General features: G+C 41.6%; 1 protein-coding gene across 1 annotated transcript in view; it reads right to left on the bottom strand.

Moving 5' to 3' along the window:
- Positions 1–626: 626 nt before the first annotated feature.
- Positions 627–18,851, bottom strand: part of LOC147747417 (pancreatic alpha-amylase-like) — a 46,429-nt gene continuing 28,204 nt past the window's right edge. The window contains exons 3-10 of the mRNA XM_086953888.1: positions 18,495–18,690; positions 17,731–17,963; positions 11,533–11,666; positions 11,322–11,444; positions 11,125–11,224; positions 6,076–6,197; positions 5,867–5,992; positions 627–879 (exon numbers count right to left, since the gene is read on the bottom strand). Coding sequence (XP_086810014.1) covers positions 690–879; positions 5,867–5,992; positions 6,076–6,197; positions 11,125–11,224; positions 11,322–11,444; positions 11,533–11,666; positions 17,731–17,963; positions 18,495–18,690 — 1,224 coding nt within the window. The 3' untranslated portion in view covers positions 627–689. The remainder of the gene's footprint in view (positions 880–5,866; positions 5,993–6,075; positions 6,198–11,124; positions 11,225–11,321; positions 11,445–11,532; positions 11,667–17,730; positions 17,964–18,494; positions 18,691–18,851) is intronic.

Here is an 18,851-nt window from a genome sequence, read left to right as displayed (position 1 = left end):
CCATTACTAATCACACATCTTGTTTTTAATCATATCTAGGTCACCCAACTAATAAAGGAACATTTTCGAGGGATGTCCTAAGGTATTATTAGATCTGGATCCTTGTCTCTATTAAGTCCCCTTTAAAAAAGAACTCCTGGAATCCAGTTGAGTCCACCGTGGTGGTACTACTCCTATGTCATTGTGGTTGCTTACCTACGATGAAGCATGCCACGACACAAGCGGATAAGATAATCTATCCAGGTACCTTTAGATGCCTGTGAACCAAGCGAAGGGTACTAAAAATAATTGACCCTTTCCATCTTCCTAGCATTCACAGTGGTGTGTACATAAAGTATAATGGAGGTTAAGCTAGGTTGACTCCTCTGTCTTTCAAGATGTCTATGCCAGCCTGTATTCCTTAGGACCACTCACTGCCCTCTATTCATGTATAAACTGTATGAGAGTGTCTTTTGGTGTAGTTTATCCTGAATTATAATGTCCGTAAACAGTTTTTCACTGCTTTTCTACACATGTTACAATTCAATTTTATTACTACTATACATTTTTTATATGGATTTGACGCCCTATTGGGCCTGGTCAGTGGTACAGTTAACGGCCAATAAATATAGTATTTGCAAATAAAAAAAATTTGAAGTGATCTTTATTTCATGATAAAATTTATGGCATTGATTGAAGTGGGTGGTCACTTATAGTTTAGCATCAACATGAATGGCAACAAATGGATCCTCAGCCGTGTTGCTGATCTGAAATCTGGCTGAACTGTCACTGCCAACGCTGATTTGAATGCCAGTGCAGCGCACATTCTCCTTTTGCCCAGATATGACGTCACAGTACGTGCCAGCAGGGAGGCCAGTTTTTAAAGTTACATCCATATGCCTACAAGAAAGTGGAGAGCAAATATGTCATGTTATTTGACACTACAAAAAGACTTTCCAAAGGAAAACCAATGCAGCAATCATATGATTACATAGCCCATTCATGAAATGGTATTAATTCCTTAATTTATTAACTTGTATTATTTTCCATAGCCTGTGCCTCAAACCCATGCTTGTCACCTTGGCCACCCCTTTCAGAGGTGCTCCTCTAGCTGGTTCATTGAATGCATAAGACACCTCTCCTATCATTATCAGGATCCTTAACCTTAGTTAATTACTCTTCCTCTAATAGCTAAGTTTAGATTGACATGGATCCAGAAGCCCTCAAGTTTCATGTTTCCTAATCTGGTGCCATCAGTCCAGAACACTTTCATAATCCAATATCCCCCTAACCCATCATAAAATACTGCAAAAAGCTTTTAACATAGACTACTTAAATCCCACCCTGAAACCCATCTCAGATCCCTTCTTCTCCATTAAAAAATATGATACTATAAGTGATCTCATCTTTTATACAAAACATGCTCAACGGAGGAAGACCCTCCACTCACTGCTCCAGATCTCCACTTCCATGAAGACTCCACATGGTCTTAGAGTGATGGTTGCTCCCTCTCCGGTTTACAGTGCAGAAGCTACCATCTCCCTTTACAAAAATGGGACTATCCTTATCTAAGCCTCAGACCGCAACCTAGCCATGTTTGACAATATTTTCCCCACAGTATCTAGCATTAAATCCTCCCCCTCCATAGGAGTTGCCAGTTCTTCAGAGGTCCCCCAGACTCCTCAAAGTTTATCCTCACTCATCCTCGACTCCACTTTTGACCCTACCTTGGCCCCTCGTGGCTCCCATTTAGTGACCACCACACAATAGCAACTCTTCTTCTATTCCAGGTGGAAATGACCCCCTCCAGTGCATCCACCATTCTAGTATGCATGTTCACCTCTCCTCTAGGACAGCTAGCTCGGACTTGCCAAGTTCATTCAATCACACCATCCCCCCAGATATTCCCTTGACTTCCAAGCCCAGTACGGCAGAAATGGTGAGTATACCCGAGGCTCCCCCCTATATAAAAGTCAATCACACCCCGGTGCTTGATAGTCTGAACTGGGCTAACAACTTGTCTTCCACAACCTCTATACTGCCTCTTGGCCAAGGGCTATACCTCTCATCCTCCAACTTATTCCACAATCCTACCCTGCTTCTGCGGGTTCTTTTTCCCTCCTAGCCCCCAGTCCCAAATCCCTGAATCCAACCCTACCTTACAGCCACAGCCTCTTCCAGGCTTTTTGATCCCATCCTCCACTAGTTCCCCCTGCAAGGTACCCTGTTTCAAGCTTCGGATACCCACTCCCACACTTCATTAGAAGCTAGACTTGATGAGATCGAACCTCTGCCTTAAGTTGTTGGAGGTTAAGTTTGAAGTTTTTCACATATCTCCTCTGAGCTGTCCATTAATCAGAGGCTAAGATGGTCCACAAAGACTAACCGCCTTAACCATGTGCTCCCATCAAACTCTAGCACCATGCTTCCTGCTCCCCCCACCAACTAGGTCTTCACGAAACCGGTCATCCCGCCCCAAAGTTGTAAAACCGCTCCCCACCCCAATGACGCATCACGGCCCTCTAAATTTAAAGATAGACTGTCAGACAAGGATATTCATTCTCTCCTACTCTCATATGATCCGACACACTCCGCCACCACAACAAACTTACACCAAATAGAAGCAATCCTTGCGGACCCTTTCAGGGAACCTAGGGAAAACACCAGAGCCTTAAATGAGAACAACCTTATGAGAGTCACCACCACTCTTTCTACCACACTGAACACCAATCCAAAACTTAAATGCTTACTTCTCAACTGCAGATTAGCAGTAAGACACGCTGCTGACATTGCTGTCCTCATCCTTGCACATGACCTTGATCTTTTACTGTTGACGGAAACCTGGCTAAATGACACATCTGTATCTATCCTGGATATCCTTGCCCCTTCTAACTATGACATCATTAGGTTAGAAAGATCTAGCGGACAAGGTGGCGACATCCCTTGTATACATTGTAGCCGTCTATCAGTCAAACAATCACAATCGGCTCTCCAGCCGTCCTGCGAATACCTGTGCATTGCGCTTGCTTGTAACAATAAACATCTATGCAAATTGCACTCGTTATACCACCCTCTGCGTGACAATCTCCCCTTCATAGAACAGTTCATGGATATCATCTCATCTAACTCTGATCTTCACGGCACACTCAGATCTTCCTGGGAGATTTCAACCTCCTCTGGAATGGCTTGAATGATGTGGCAGTCAATAGCCTTAAATCCTTCCTGGTAGACCTTAACCTAAACCAAAATTGTGACAGCATTACTCACATTAATGGAGCTACATAAGATCTAGTCATCCGTAAGCTCAACTCCATTCACCTTGAATCTATCATTCCATGTGACTGGACTGACCGCCACTGCATCACCTTCCTCATCTCAGATTCTGTGAGTTAATAGAGTCCAGCCGAAGAACCCCAGACACTGGAAAAGATGTTTGCAAAACATCAACTTGCGTGATGTGACTGCTCTCTGTGAGAACATCCTGCCCCCTCCTGTGGACATGTCTGATGTTCATAACCTTACAGACCATTATGACTGCTCCATGACAAGTGTTCTAGACTCGATGGTGTCTGCACAGTTAAAAAGATTGTCCTCCAAAGTTTCCAAACCTTGGTATAATGATAATCTAAATACTGAAAGATGGAATCTGAAACTAGCGGAAAGATTGTGGAGATCCTCTGCCTCCATTGAACATTTCAACCAGCTGAGATCTTTAAGAAATATCTATAATAAGCGCATCAGATGCTCTAAAGCTTCCTTTTTCAGAAACTAATTAGAGCAAGCAATAATCTGTCCAAAAAAGCTGTTAGAGCTCATCAAGCTTCAATCAAACAGTCAACCTATGCTCTCCTCACTGGGTCTCGGTCCGCAGACTAACTGCAAAGAATTTGCAGACTTCTTGTCCGATAAGACTACTAAGATTCAAGTTGAACTACTGTCAGCCTTGGAGCACCTTTCTATCACACCTCCTAGCATCCTCCTTCCTACTTGGTCAGATTTCGTCCTGACCTTTCTGCTCTCCCCCCCCCCCCCAAAAGCAACGCATCCAGGAGCATTTTTAAAACTTTGGATAAAAGTACCATATGCAAAACTCTGGATATTAAGAAAGAATTTCAACAACCCCTTGCCATTAAACTTCTTCTCTGAGACCAGAGCCTCCATACTCCCACTCTGGATTAAGATTGTCAATGCTTCACTTCTGCAAGGTGCTATTCCAGACTGCCAAAGTGTGGACAGGTTACCCCTATTCTAAAGAAACCATCCGCCAATCCCTCGACCTACACAACTTCCGCCCAATTTCTACCATCCCCACATTGGCAAAGCTCCTGGAGAAAAGTGGGCATGTCCAGCTTTGCACCCACATTGAACAATTCCGACTCCTGGACCAATTTCAATCCGGTTTCCGCCAGGGCCAAAGCATAGAATCCACTCTCACTCAAATTATAGATGATGCACTAAGATTGCTAGATCAAAATGAATCTTGTCTACTGATCCTCCTCGACCTTTCATAAGCTTTTGATACTGTTAAGCATGACAACCTAATTGACCTCTTGAAACACAGGATGGGGTTGTTTTGGCCTGCACTGATGTGGTTCTCCTCATTTCTCTACAACAGAACCCAAAGCTTCAAGGTGAACCAGTCCCTGTCTCAACTTTCACAGGTCACTCTGGGGGTTTCACAGGGATCAGAGCTTTCACCCACTCTTCTACCTGTTCATGTAGCCCTTAACAGAAATTCTAAAATCATCCAACATTCACTTTCACATGTACGCCGATGATACCCAACTGTACCTGAAAGTCGCCTCCCCCGAGAACATCAGGTCCCTCAACTCAGTCTTCATGAAAACACAAAGCTGGTTGACATGTAACCACCTGAAACTCAATGCTCTTAAAACTGAGGGGCATAATATCAACAAACAGGGTTAAAATTATTGCGTCTTTAGCGGCAGGAAACTGGCGCTAAAGCGGCGATAATGGGCTTGATAATATGCCCTTGTGAATTCCCACTAGAAGCCCATGTTCTGGTGTGAACATGGGCTTCTATTGGAATTCTAAAGGGCATATTATCAAGCCCATTATTGTCGCTTTAGTAGCAGTTTCCTGCCGCTAAAGCGGCGATCATTTTAACGCCGTTCTTGTAATATGCCCCTTCATTACTCTTAATTGCACCAACCAAGCAGTGACCAGTCATCGAAGAATGGATGAATCAACTAACAGCTCTTAATTGCAAGCCACACATCATTGCTTTCACAAGCTCATTGGGAATAATGCTAGACAAGAGATTGAACATGCAGAAGCACATTAGTACACTTACCAAGGATGCAAACTTCCAACTCAGCAACTTAAGGAAAATGCTCCCTAAGGCACCCAACTCTATGAGACTGTTAGGATCGCATTTTGTTTGGCTGCTCTGTTTTTACCTCTTCTCCTGCCTTGACTTATAAACTGTATTGGAGGTCCTGTTCACGCTATAGAAAACTTGTTTGAATCAAAAAATGTTGCCCTCTATCACGCTGCACCTGACTTAGGAATGCTGGGCCACAGGTCCACTGCAGCTTTTTAAGTGTTCTATACAAGACTGTATAATGTTATTATTACATGAGTTTATTCCTGAATGATTATAAGAGAAAGGATTGCTAATCACAACATCCTGTGTACTCAATTATTTATCAAGAAGTGGAGGTAATTTTCTGATCCTAGTTTAATATGAAACTACATTGTCAGCAATTCTGCACTAGGGTGCTGATACACACTTTTAGTTCTGAAACTCAGCATGATAAAGTTAAATCTGACCTTACCTGCTGAACCGAACTTGAAAAGAGCTGCGCCACCCTTTGTAATGAATATTACATGCACAGAAATGTGTTCAAAACTGTGCAGTACTCACCAATCATCATTATTGAAGACGATAAAGCCCTTGTTACCACGACCAAATGCAATCTGATTGCTGCCATTATCCCACCAGTTCGAGAACGGTTGACCATCAGCAACATTTCGGAAAATTACCATGTTCCTACGGAAAAATTACATTTTATTTTTAAATTGTAAGTTGATTGGTAGCTGAATCGTTGCATAGACTCTGAAATTTTGACTTACTTTATTTGGCGCCATCTGTGTTCACAGACCCAGTCCCCAGCACAGGTGGTATCAGGCTTTATGGAAACAGGTTTGGTTGAACCGTCAGGGTTACGTGGAGGTCCAATCCAATCATTGACGTCCTAAGCAGTAAATATTCATATTTAATAGTTTATGTTTACATTACTATTGAAGAACAAGCCAATAAAATAGATATGCTACAATGACATAAACCTCTTCAGATATGTATAATTGTGTGCATGTATATGTGTGTGTCTGTGAGCATGCATGTGTATAGTTGTCCAGAGGAAGGTATAGCCATGCAAATTACTAATAATCCCAGTGCCTTACCAATAAGCAGGCAGAAATATGCTCACGCTAGCAGGGGTGTAGCTTCAGGGGTTGTTTGAGGTGTGACCCACCTCAAATATATACATTGTTACCTTGGTGGCTGGGTCTGGGGGAACCAGTTGGGTCTGCAATGTCTGTGTGGTATTGTCTTGTCATCCTGATTTCGCTAAGGCCTTTTAACGTGTTCATTTTTTGGATCAGGAAATTAAATATATTTAGTGACCAATTCACCAACAAATTGCAAATCTGCACCCATAGAAGTACTCCTTGAATGGATGAAAATGTACTACTTTTTAGAATTCACAAACAATAGCCGTAGTAGGGTTGGAAGGCTAAGCTAGTCTCAGGTTTCCGGGCATACTGCTGGCAAGCAAATATCCAAAAGGTGATGGGATGAATGCTTGCAAATAATGTGACGTCAGGCAATCACTTGGGGTAGCATTCTAAACTATTTTTTTTGCCCACTGTGCCACTTTAAACAGAGGGCCTGATTTTGGATTTAGCAGATGGCGTAAAGTCAGACAGGGTTGCAAACGACTTTACTGCCTTTAGTCCACCAGCCAAATTTAAAGATGTCTGCTGTTGCAGCCATGTCAATACACTGGCAGGAACCACTGTCATGGCAGTTTTGGTCCATGTAGGAAAAGTTGGATGAATTAATCTGTCAATCATTACAGCTGGCAGTCAAACTTTTCCAAAGTTCTTTATTTTTCAAATACTAACGCCTAAATTAGGAGTTTGTTTTTGAATTTTTTTTTTCACGCCAATCGCCCCCATACCATTGGAGATACCTCCCATGGTGTGGGAGTCAGTTTTCTTTTTTTCACTGTCCATCACTGCCAGGATGGACCTAGTGGTGATGGACAGTAAAATGAGCCACCATTGCAGCGGAGTACCTGTCCTGCAAACTCTAAATAAGCCCCAGAATCCCAATGAACATCACTACTGACCCTTCTCCTCGTTTTACCAGTTAATTCCGAATCTTGGTCACCTCACACATTCATACTGTGGCCCACTGCTTTTTCTGTTTGAGATTCACCACCCAAATATAAATGACTAAGCTATGCCATTGCTTGCTGGCACCACCGCTTCTACCTATCTGACAGAAGAGGGCAGTTTGAAACACAACAGCTGTATTACACCATGGATGCCCATTGGAACAGCATTTCAGAACAGAATCACTGTTAGTGAAAGAATAGCATATGATTTGAGGTGGAAAAAACATGAAAGGGAATCATGTGAAGTACTGAGGCTGCTCGAGCCTGAGTGATACCTAAAACTGGCCACTAGAAAGGAGGAGTCATGATGGTTGAAGGCTCAGTGTGTGAACATAGAGGTGAGCCACATGCCTGCACTTCAAGGGCTAGGTATAGCGAGGATAAGCTGTTTATTGAATTAAGGTAGCACATTGATGTTTTTCTTACACATCATAAAAATGACACTATAGCACTGCAGGGGTGACCAACTGGTTCTGTAGTTTGTTGCATGATAGAAGGTGTGCGTGTCCGTAGTTTAAGGCAATAGAAAATATGAGACTGCTCAGTAGGTTACCCAAAGGTCAGTAAAATATTTGAATGTTGCCTGATAATTATTATAAAACAAAGTTGATGATTTGCGGATATACTGCATTTTGTATGCTGCAGTTTAGGAAATAGACGATAACCAGGTTTCTCTCAGTGCTAAAATTTAATAGGCAGGTTTTTGCAAATCGATTTCTCCACTAGCTCACATAACATGCTTGTGATATCTGTTCTGTAATGTTTATTGTAGAGTAGCTACCCCAATTACCTGTATTAGTCTATGTAGGAAGCCTGCTTTTTTTGAGAAACCCTATTTTTGATGGCTGTCAAACAATGCTGCCTGTAATCCTCCTTGGTTCAACATGATGAAATAAGTATATCACTAATTGGTCTATTTAACTTAGCTATAGGTCCATAGAATATGGTACAAAATGTTTCCAGAGCCTCTCATTGTGCCATCCGCTTCAGTTACTTCAGTGACTGTGTACAACAGGGCTTCAGGCCTATCACTGTAGCCAGAATAAAACAGCTTTTAAACTGCTAGTCGACCTATCAGAATAAATCCTTTTAACAGGACTAAACCTTCCTCTTAAGTATGGATAGTTCATCCCTAAGTAGGTTTACTTCTCATAAAAGAGGTTGCATGGTATATAAAAGCATGATATGTAGAAATTCAATGTTAAACATCCTTACAGTAAAAAAGCCCCAAAACATATGTTCACTGTAGCAAGGACGACTGTTCTACAGAAAAACACTGGGATGCAAAACTAAATTTAAAAATGCTATCTCTGGCTAGCAAGTGTCTAGAAATGTAATTCTTGAAATCTGAAATACTTATTAAAAGCCTAACTCAAAGTGAAGTCGAATTTTGAATAAATATGAGGGAAACAGTACCTTTAGAAACTTACCTTTGCCCTGCCTAATTTCCCCCTGGAGGCTCATTTGCCTTTAGCCTCCAGCTGAAAGCATCTTGAGTGCTGAGCCTTGAATATGGTGTGAAAAATGCTTTCAGAGTAGGGCACAAAGGTTTGATTGTAGAGAGGTGCTTCAGTTTCTCTGGCAGGATGGCCAGTTGGGCAGTGCCCAGGAGCTTCATTATCTTCAAAGGGGTCTCCCTTGTCTAAGACAAATGTCAGGAGGCACTTCCACAGACCATTCCTTGTTCCTTTAGCCAGCCATGCTCCAATTCATGTGGGGAGGGAGCTACTCCCGGAATTGGTTTGAAGTGACCACAGAGGAGGGGTTGCTTATTTCCCTAGTACACCTCTGGGGTGGGCGCACAGTCACAAGAAAAGGATTTCACCATCTTACATTCAGACAGAGAGGTGCACTATGAGATTGTTTGCAATAAGCAAACAGGAGATGCTGCAGAAGTGGGTGGGGTAACCCCTGGGAACTTTGACCAAATTGGGCAGGAAAGAGCTAGGTGTCAACTCCCCCCCCCCCTCACAAAGGCTGGTGCCAGGCATAAATGTGGCCCCCACAATACCATCCTCAGAACACTACCGGGTGTATGGAAGATCACAAGAGAACTAAACCTACTGTATGAGACATGATAAGAACCCTGAAGGGCTGAACCTGCTCTCCCACATGTACCAAAGAAATAAAAGTGGGCCCCAAGGGCCATAAGACTGACATCCTGTTCAAGGCTACAGAGACACAAATTACAAGAGGCTTTCCCTGCAACTGACTAGTTTGACCATTTCCAACTAGACTTAACTTGGACTCTCAAGGTGGCTTCTGCTGGAGTTTTGAATCCCCAGGGCTGTTCCTGAGATCTTGGAACCCCAAGCTATTTCAAAGAGTACCCATCTCAACATCCTGTGAACCCTGGGACTTAAAAATATTTTGGCTCCAAATACCTTCAGACTCAGGTTTCTCTAGCTCTACATTTTTCCACAGCACCAACTCCAATTTACTAGGAAATCATGCAGAATGTATCCAGCTTCATTGACCCCTCTTCAGCTACAGCCTGTATCCTTGCCCTGCTGGAGCAATCTGAGCTCCAAAAAAGTGATTAAGTCCAAATATAGAAATCTTCACTGCCCAAAGGCACAAAAAGCATCTGGCTGTAAAGGGAACATCAAAACACACCTTTCCAATTCAATGTTTGATTGAAGGTTTTAAGCACGCCCCTTCCACTTTGGCATTTGGTTGCAATTTGAGTTTAATACATGACAAAAAGTCTTTTTGCTGTTGTAAATGGCCTGATTTTGCAAATCTAATCTTATGAGATCAAAAAAACACTTCATACATCGGGCCCTTAGTCCAAAAGTAGAACTGTCAACCAGGTCTAACCTGGTTTCTGTAACACACCTGGGCTCAAAGTCTTCCTCAAATCGCACCTATTGTCCAGTCTACCAGAACCAGTTGGCTGCAGTGAAGTTTCAAATTTTTGGGCTAAATTGGCAACCTTAAGCTATAACAATATCTACATTCTTCCTTTTTGAGATTGATGTATTGGTGTCATTTTCTTTGTTAAAATATACTCTATTTTTCTAAACTGGCTTGGGATTTTTCTTTTCCTGTATTGTGACTTTATTACTGTTTTGATATTGCATAAACAATTTACACATTGCCTTTAAGATAAGCCTTTAAGATAGGCCTGTCTGCTCTGGGCCATCAATACCAGATACCAGGCAGTTGAGTCTCAGATTTATTTAGTGACTTTAGTAATTCACCCCAAGTTTTGTGATTATTGCTTGAGGTGAGTCTTCACCTTCTTTAACCAATGGCACCACATTCTTACAGTCCATGTTGTATATTTATTACAATTGTATATGTTAGAAAAGGGGAATTAGCAACATGGCATACCTTTCACATGTGTATTTGAAAATAATCAATAGCATTGAAAATAATAACTCCACATGTGCATTCAGGAAGGTGCATTGACATTTGAAAGCATGGGTGGATTTACTTGATAACAAATTGGAAAACAATTGGTTTGTTTGGGAAAGTGACTAAAACCCTGGATTCATACCACTTTTTATGTGGAATAAGCTGGAAATCCATTGAACACTAGTCCTAGGGATTTGAGGCAGGATTTGCAATACATCTATCTATTTCTTGTGATCCTTTCAGTATGGAAAGGATCACAAAAGCTTTTGTACGCAACCACATATTACGTCTGAAAGAATCACTTTTCGGAAACCATGTTTCTCAGATCGGCTTTATGGACAAAATATTTTCACAAACTTACCTTCCCGTTTACAAAGTTTCTTTGCCAACGGAAACTTGACATCACGCGAGTAAACCCATAGGGATGAGCAAGCATGAAGCCAACTCCCATTTTGTACAATCTGAGGTATGAAAAGTAGAGATACAGCAAAAATGTGATTTAAGACAGAGTGAAAAACGAATGGGAATGTATGTTCCAAAGAAGACTACAGCTCTTACCGAGAATCAAAGAAGGTGAGAATTGACCCTCCACCAGCACCATGCCCTCTCTGGTTGTCATGATTGTCTACAAAAACCAGGGCTCTGTCTGATGACATAAAAGCCCATCCTTCACCCCAGTTCCTACCAAACAGAATATGACAGTTAGACACTGAAATAAATTACTGTATTAACAAAATGTTTAGCTTGTTTGGGCCAAAGTGGTCCTTACCTTAAATAACACATTTTTTCTCCATTCCATTTACGAATGACATTTCCCAGTTTGGCTCCATACTTGAATTCAGTCACTCTGCCATTTCCAAAGTACTCATTCACAGAAATACCCTCGCCTCCGAGATCAATTACCTTGAAGAAAACCCCATGAAAAGTCAAATATTCCTTTATGGACGAATATGTATATATGGTTTACTTAATTTTACATGGCCTTTTATACAAGTTAATCACTTTTGTGTTCAATACAATAGAAGGGTATGGAAAGCAAATGCCAAATCTCCTAAAGGCAATTCTACATTTGTGCTTATTAGAAATGATGCCTTAAACTGACGATTCATTCTGATAAAAGGTTTTGTCAATTCTCTGCACATCTGTGATTATAAACGTTCGATATACAATAATATCTGACATCCAGTGTAATGTGTAGAGCTGGGGTCTCCAACCTTTTTCTGTAATAAGAGCAGCTCTTGCTTAGTGAAAATATTCCTGAGCTACTGGTGTTGTAGTAGTGACCGCATCAGACAAGATTACTGTAAAAGCCACCCTACGCAAGATTACTAGCAGCAATCACCTCAGTCATTCAGGAAGGTTGCCAGCAATCATGTAAAAAGGGCTTTGTTAATCTGGAATGCCTTTACATGGGTAGTACAGAACAGCCAAAATTGCAATGCCCTGAGCGTCAAGGTAATAATATTAGTAATAGGTCTTCCCAGCAGTACATTATTTATCACTCAAATATCAGCTTTAAATATATTTGAGATTCAACCATTTTTCTCCAACCATCAGTTTATGAGTTATGGAAATACACACATTTTCGTCTCAAATACACACTTTACAGTTTTGGTATACATATATAAATGCTACCAGGAAAAATTTTCTAATTTGTTGGGGTGGGTTGCATACAGGACAGCTATTTACAGGTTCGGGAGACCTACCAGTAGTTCACACGCTACTCGTTAGAGAACCTGCTGTGGAGAGACATGAAAAAACAACCATCAATGTTATCTCATATTGTGAAGCAAGCCCACGATTTCATAAGTGATAGTTTATTTTTAGTTTATTAATCTCTATAGCTTTTATGTATTGTTTTGCTGGTGATTTATAAGTCACCACATGCCACACTCACTACTTCAGGCTTTTAGATGGGGATCCTACTACTCGACTATAAGATGAGACCAAGCAGGACACCGACTGTAATGGTCACATGACCATGATCAAAGGAATGTAAATGTGTGTATACTTGTAAAGTGCACTGCCGCCCCATCTCGGGGCATCCTGGCGCTGTATACGGCTGTGGAACCCATCCTGGCTTTCCCTGTAAGATGCCCCCTCCAGGGCACCCCCAAGGTGAAGCCAGGCATCCCAGCACTGTTGGGGCTGTTGGAGATTAAGCAAGCTATTGCCCAGAGTTGCAGAGTGGGACCCATGATTAGAGTAGGCACCGAGGCGAGAATTTGAGTCTGCGGACATTGAGCCCAAGACACTGCTGTGTCGGGAATTGAACCCTGGTCCCGGGCCTGACCTCTGCTTCAGGGTCTGCCGCTTCTAACCAGTGAGCCACACTTCTCCACCTGGTTGAAAGCATTGTTTGAAAGAGAAAAGTAGAAAGCTGCATTTTTACTTTATTTTAAATTTTAAATGTCATTGTTTTCGGGCAGCTCGAATGTCACTTTAAGGTGCTAGAGGGTGGAAAAAGGTGAGAAAGGTAAATAGCCGGGAAGCTAGTTTAACTACAAAAGACAAACAATACTCCTATCAGGACGGGAGCAGACCAAATGCCTGGTAAGAAAGTAGAGTTGTAAGTGATTTCCTAAAACTTAGGAAATCCCCTTCAGTGCAGAGGGAAGGAGCAACAAATTCCAGAAGAAGAAATGCCTTCATTCTGTGTGCCCTTTTTTTCTTTTGACCCTTCCTTCTAAACTACTGACAAACTATTCTCACCAACTCAAACTGTACAAGATCACATGTGATTTCACCAACTTATGTTTTCCATCTGATTTTTGGACTGCATAGTTCTTCCTATGCGAAGGAGGAGTATGGAATTCACCTTCAAATTTATTTCCGGTAACCAGAACTTAATAAAGGACAACAAGGGAGTGAAAGCTCAAATAATTAATTTTGAGCCTGTTGGCTGCTTTTGATATTATTCACCATCAAACTCTAGTAATTAAAATAGGAGCACTCTGCATGCCAGGAAATATATAAAACTGGATGTCTTCCTATCTGAAAGATAGACAAGGTCTTCTATCAACACTACTAGTGACCTCACCCCTCCATGAGCCATCCACACTGGGGCCTATCACACAACTCAATCATTTTCACACTCCTTTTCAAATTCTACTTTACCCCATTACCTGACTTCAGAAACTCTTTCTCCCTAAATTGTTACAATTATGCGGAATATATACGGATTATCCAGGCTCAATGAGTGACTAGATGCCGTGGATGGATTGATGTTCACTCAATTTCTCCATTACAGGCATAACATATGGTTCCTGGAGCAACTACTAACATACGATAAATCTGGCTCAAGGAGGGGCCATAGGCTTTAACCTATGCCTGGCCCCACATGCAAATGAAGTCGCAGGAAGTGAGTTCTGTACTACGAGAACCAATAATGCATCTTCCCTCACCAGAGATACCTACATTTATCAACGTGCATTCTATCCTGACTGATGTCACCAGTATGTCACCAGTTGACAATCCTAATAAAAGGCCTGTATTTAGAAGCTCCCCCCACAGATGCTTTGCCTTTAAGGCCTAAGGAAAGGTTCATATTAGCCGTTAGCTAAATTTCACAGTTATGCCTAAAACACAACACTTTGCTGTAGACTAGCACATAACCTCACCATTCACCCCTACAAGAAAAAACATTTGATTATAAGCACTATCAGTACAGAATGAAAAACTCTATAACTCTTTGTCAGCTAAGATACAAAGTAATGAAAAACTCTAGAACTTCTTGTCAGCTAAGATACAAAGTATGCAAGGGCATCTGATGTTCTGAAAGACCTGGATCGTCCCACGGAATAAGGATATATAATCAATCTAGCATTTAAACACAGCAAAAAAGACACATTTGAAGTCATAAAACAAAACACAATGTGGCCAATTCCAGGAATCCACTCAGAAACTAGCATAATTGTTCACCTCGACAGCCAAAAGTAATCAATGCAGTCATAAAACTAAGCATATACTTCCATAGGCTGCCTTATAAGAACATGTGTACCAGTGGCTTGCAGTCACAGTCAACTGAAACATATATTCTACCGCAGATTAGGTACACAGAAACATTAAAATCACAACTTGTAATCAGGAAAGACATTTAACTCACCTATACTTTCAGGCAACCAGCATCAACCCTCTAAAACAATTCACACACTATACAGAGAGATAATGTTTCCAATGCACAAGAGTACTGTCATCCATCACTCCAACTGGTGCTTCAAAACATTAGAAATTATGACTCTAAAACAACCATCTAGCATTGTAAATTAATAGAGTAATGACCTCCCGTCCCTTTCTAGCCTTCCTTTTTAACCAATGAGGCCCCTTGCCTCCCATAGACCCACCTTTAAACTACAAAAACATCCCGCCCACCACCTCCTTCCACTTTTATCCACCACTATCGGATTTCTGAGTTGGAACGTCTGGATAATATCCGAGGTCACAGGGGCAGATATGATGCGGCCCGTAAAGGCTCTGGACCGGCTGGATTCCTTTCCGACCACCTCATTTTGATGGAGCCGGTCAGAAAGGAATCTGGCCGGTCATTCAAGCTGGCTTCCTAAGGGCTCAGAGAGACTGTCCACCAGTCAGAATTTAGCCTGTAATCTCAAGGGTGACTCTTTCTGCCCTTGAGATAACAATGCATGGTTTCTGACATGGTTTCCATGCAGGTCTGTCTGACATGGAAACCTTGTCGGAAAGCGTGTTCGGGGGCCCCCAGCACAGCCCACTTTGGGGCACGGCATCTGGCCAGAGGTGTGCCCCCTGTTGAAACCTGCATCTTGTGGCAGGCACCTTGAGGGACCTGCCACAGAGTGCAGGGATGAACTGCAGCCTCTCATTTCACTATGGGAGCATGCGTTACCGCCAGTTTACGTCCGTAATGCATGCTCCCATAGTGAAATTAGGAATGCGACCAAACCGTGATCAGTCACATCCTAATGGGGCGGTTGGGACTGACAACCAGGTGTCGGTCGGCCCCATAACCAAGTTGGTGTTGGGGGGAAAAGTGATTCCGCCGACATCGTATGACATCGTAATGTGCCCCACAGTGTTTTATCCACTATGCGGGAATTGAAGAGTTGAGTTGTGATCTGTGCACTGTATTTAAGTGTGTTCTTCGTTCACTCAGTGTCTGTCTTTTTTTTTGCTTCTTATTTCCTCATTGGTTAAAAAGGAAGGCGAGGGAGGGACGGAAGGTAATGCATTCATTACCTAATGACTTTACTAGTCCTACTCCCTCGCCTTCCTTCAGGATCCCTCACGCCCACTCGGTGTGGTCCAACCGAGTTCTGGCTCGGCTTGTTTATGAACAGAAGGTGTTGGGGGAGGGATGTCTTATAGGTTAAAGGGGGGTCTTTCAGAGGCAAGGAGCCTCATTGGTTGAGAAAGGAGGAGAGGGAGTAGGACTATAAGTATTGTCATTATCAGTAAGTAATGGGCGCATTCCCCCTGTGTCACCTTCAAGATTAGACACTGTGGAGCACTTTGAATTTAATAAGTGCAACAAAAGTTTGTTTCAGTGAAGGTCTCTAATGCACACCATCACAGTGACTCTCTCAACTCTTTCTCTGTAGTGTCTGATGAGATTATACACAACACTACTTCCAAGGTTTGATGAGCCAGAAGTCACACAAAACAAACAAACGAGACCTAGAGGAATTCATAGCAGATAACTAATGCAAATAGCACACAATCTATTCCGCACTCTTTACCGTCTCCACACTTTAAGCACCAAGCTCCAAGACAGGATAAGAAACCCTCTTAGCCACACTGCAAATAGATCATACCATCTGAGCATGGCTTTACATTGTAGTGCACTGCACTTCTGACATTGAACTTAGGCCTGAAAGGAACACTATGAAAAACTAGTACATAACCAATACGAGGTGCACTAGACACCGGAGTGCCCCATCAAAAGGGGAGTGGAGAGAAGAGGGCTTGTTGGTTGTCAAATGTATGGAAGGTGTTGTTGTTTGAAAATCAATAAAATAAATATACAAAAAAAGTAAAGCACTACACAAATGGGTTTAGAAATAAAAAATTTGTAGCATATGGTATTTGGCTTCTTTTTGGCACTACATTATTATGTATGCACTGTTATTCTCCTATTGTGACTCACTCTCCCTTTTAGTTCCTTTTGTATGCAATTTGATTTCAAAATATATTTTAAAAGAAGACCGAGAAACCCTTTCATGTTTTTGACATCTAAAATGTAATAAGTTATATTGAAAAATTAAAATGTTGAGAGCTCCATTGAAGATAATGGAGCAGCTTCAGGCTTCTAATGGCTAGTATAAGCCTTCTGCTTTAACATTCCAATGTTTGTGTTTATGATTCTGTCTTTTTTTCATTTAGAACATTCCACCATTAGTGGGTGGAATGTTCTAATAGCTGATAGCCCTTCTGCTACGAGCTATATCGGTTGTTAAAGGCCCTAATCCCAATTATAGACCCTCGCCTGCAGCGATAACTTGGATTCAGGGCTTTTAACAACTGTTATAGCCCTCAGCAGCGGGCTATAAGGCTATAAAATAGCCTAAGAGTCCACCGAAAACGGGTTTTACTGGCTATTACAGGTCCGCTCCAGCGTTAAAGCGAGGGCCTTTCACAAAAGAGCAGGCCTTTAAGGGCCAGTAGAGCCCACTACAGAGGGCTCTGAGGCTATTAAAACATTCCGTCCCTAGAGGGCAGAATTTTCTAAGTTGTAAAACATAGCCTCACAATGCACAAAGGGGTTGAAAACCCCTCGAGCTCCTGGAGGCCTTTGTTAAATATTGGAATGTTGTTGGAGCACTCCATTGTTTTCCAATGGAGCGTTCAACATTCCAATGTTCTAATTATAATGCTACCATGATATAATGGGAACAGTCAGATAGAAAAATGATATTCATCTATTGGATCAATATCTACCTCTAGTTGCAATATTTAGAATGGTTTACATAATATGTGAAATAGAACAGGTTACCTCTTGGAAGATGAAAGGCTTTGTACCACTGGGAAACCATTTAGTATTTAGATTCTGGAGCTTGTTTAAAATTGCCTTGATATCACCAGGCCACATATGTTTGGCAGCATCGAGCCTGAAGCCTGCAACGCCGATACTGATCAGATGGTTCAAGAAATCAGCAATTTTGCCCCGAACGTACTCTTTCTCAAGTGCAAGATCAAGAAGGCTTACAAGACGGCAATCTCGAACCTGTAAATGTATAAATATTCTGTGATTGATCTAGGTCTAAAAACTGTCTGAGAAAGGTTGTCAACTTACTGTTACATATCATTAACATACGTTAATTTCCTTACGTTTATTCAACGAGAACTGAATGCTAAGAAGTCTATAAATGATGCATTTATGTTTGATCAGGTAAACTTTATTTGTGCTTTATAGAAAAGAATAACTGATAAAACCCTTGACCTTGGATAGTCAAAATTACTCTAGTTCATATTTCAAATCTGCTCCAAAAAACTTTGAAATGTGCGCATATTAATAAAGAAATGTCCTAAAATCTCCGTTTCGTGATACGTGATATTGTGATCAGCTCTACACAATGACTATATATAGAGCTTAATGCTGTGTAACACATGTTGGCACATGAAAAGTAAAAAAGAATATGGTTAAGCTAAAAACTCAATAAATTGATTGATTGATATATATGTGTCATGTAACAACAGCTAAAGTGAATACAACTATACACACATTCAAATTAAACATTTCTTATGAAATACTTAACTCGTAGGCATCGTTATAGTTGTGGATTTCTCCATCGTGTGTTCTACATTTACCATCATTAAAATCCAATCGCGAGTATGGGACTCCTGGGAAGTCCCTGTTTCCAGTATTAAAGTAGCTGCCACAGGAACTGTGGGTACCAGTTCCTCCGGCTGCACCACACATGTGGTTAATGACAGCATCCACATAGATGCGAACCTGTAAAAACAAAATTTTGTTAATGTCTAAATAAAACACAATAAATAACAGTTTCAAGACTCTGGGGCCCATCGACCGACTTCATAGAGGAAACAGGACTGCCCGACAAGGAGCCGGAGGACCAGGATCCCTTATTATGATATTCATGGTGGTTGGAAAGT

Source organism: Lissotriton vulgaris, chromosome 1_1 (genome assembly GCF_964263255.1).
Source record: "Lissotriton vulgaris chromosome 1_1, aLisVul1.2, whole genome shotgun sequence".
Lineage (NCBI taxonomy): Eukaryota > Metazoa > Chordata > Amphibia > Caudata > Salamandridae > Lissotriton > Lissotriton vulgaris.
The sequence above is the reverse complement of the archived record's forward strand: the minus strand, read 5'-3'. Positions and strand labels throughout refer to the sequence as shown.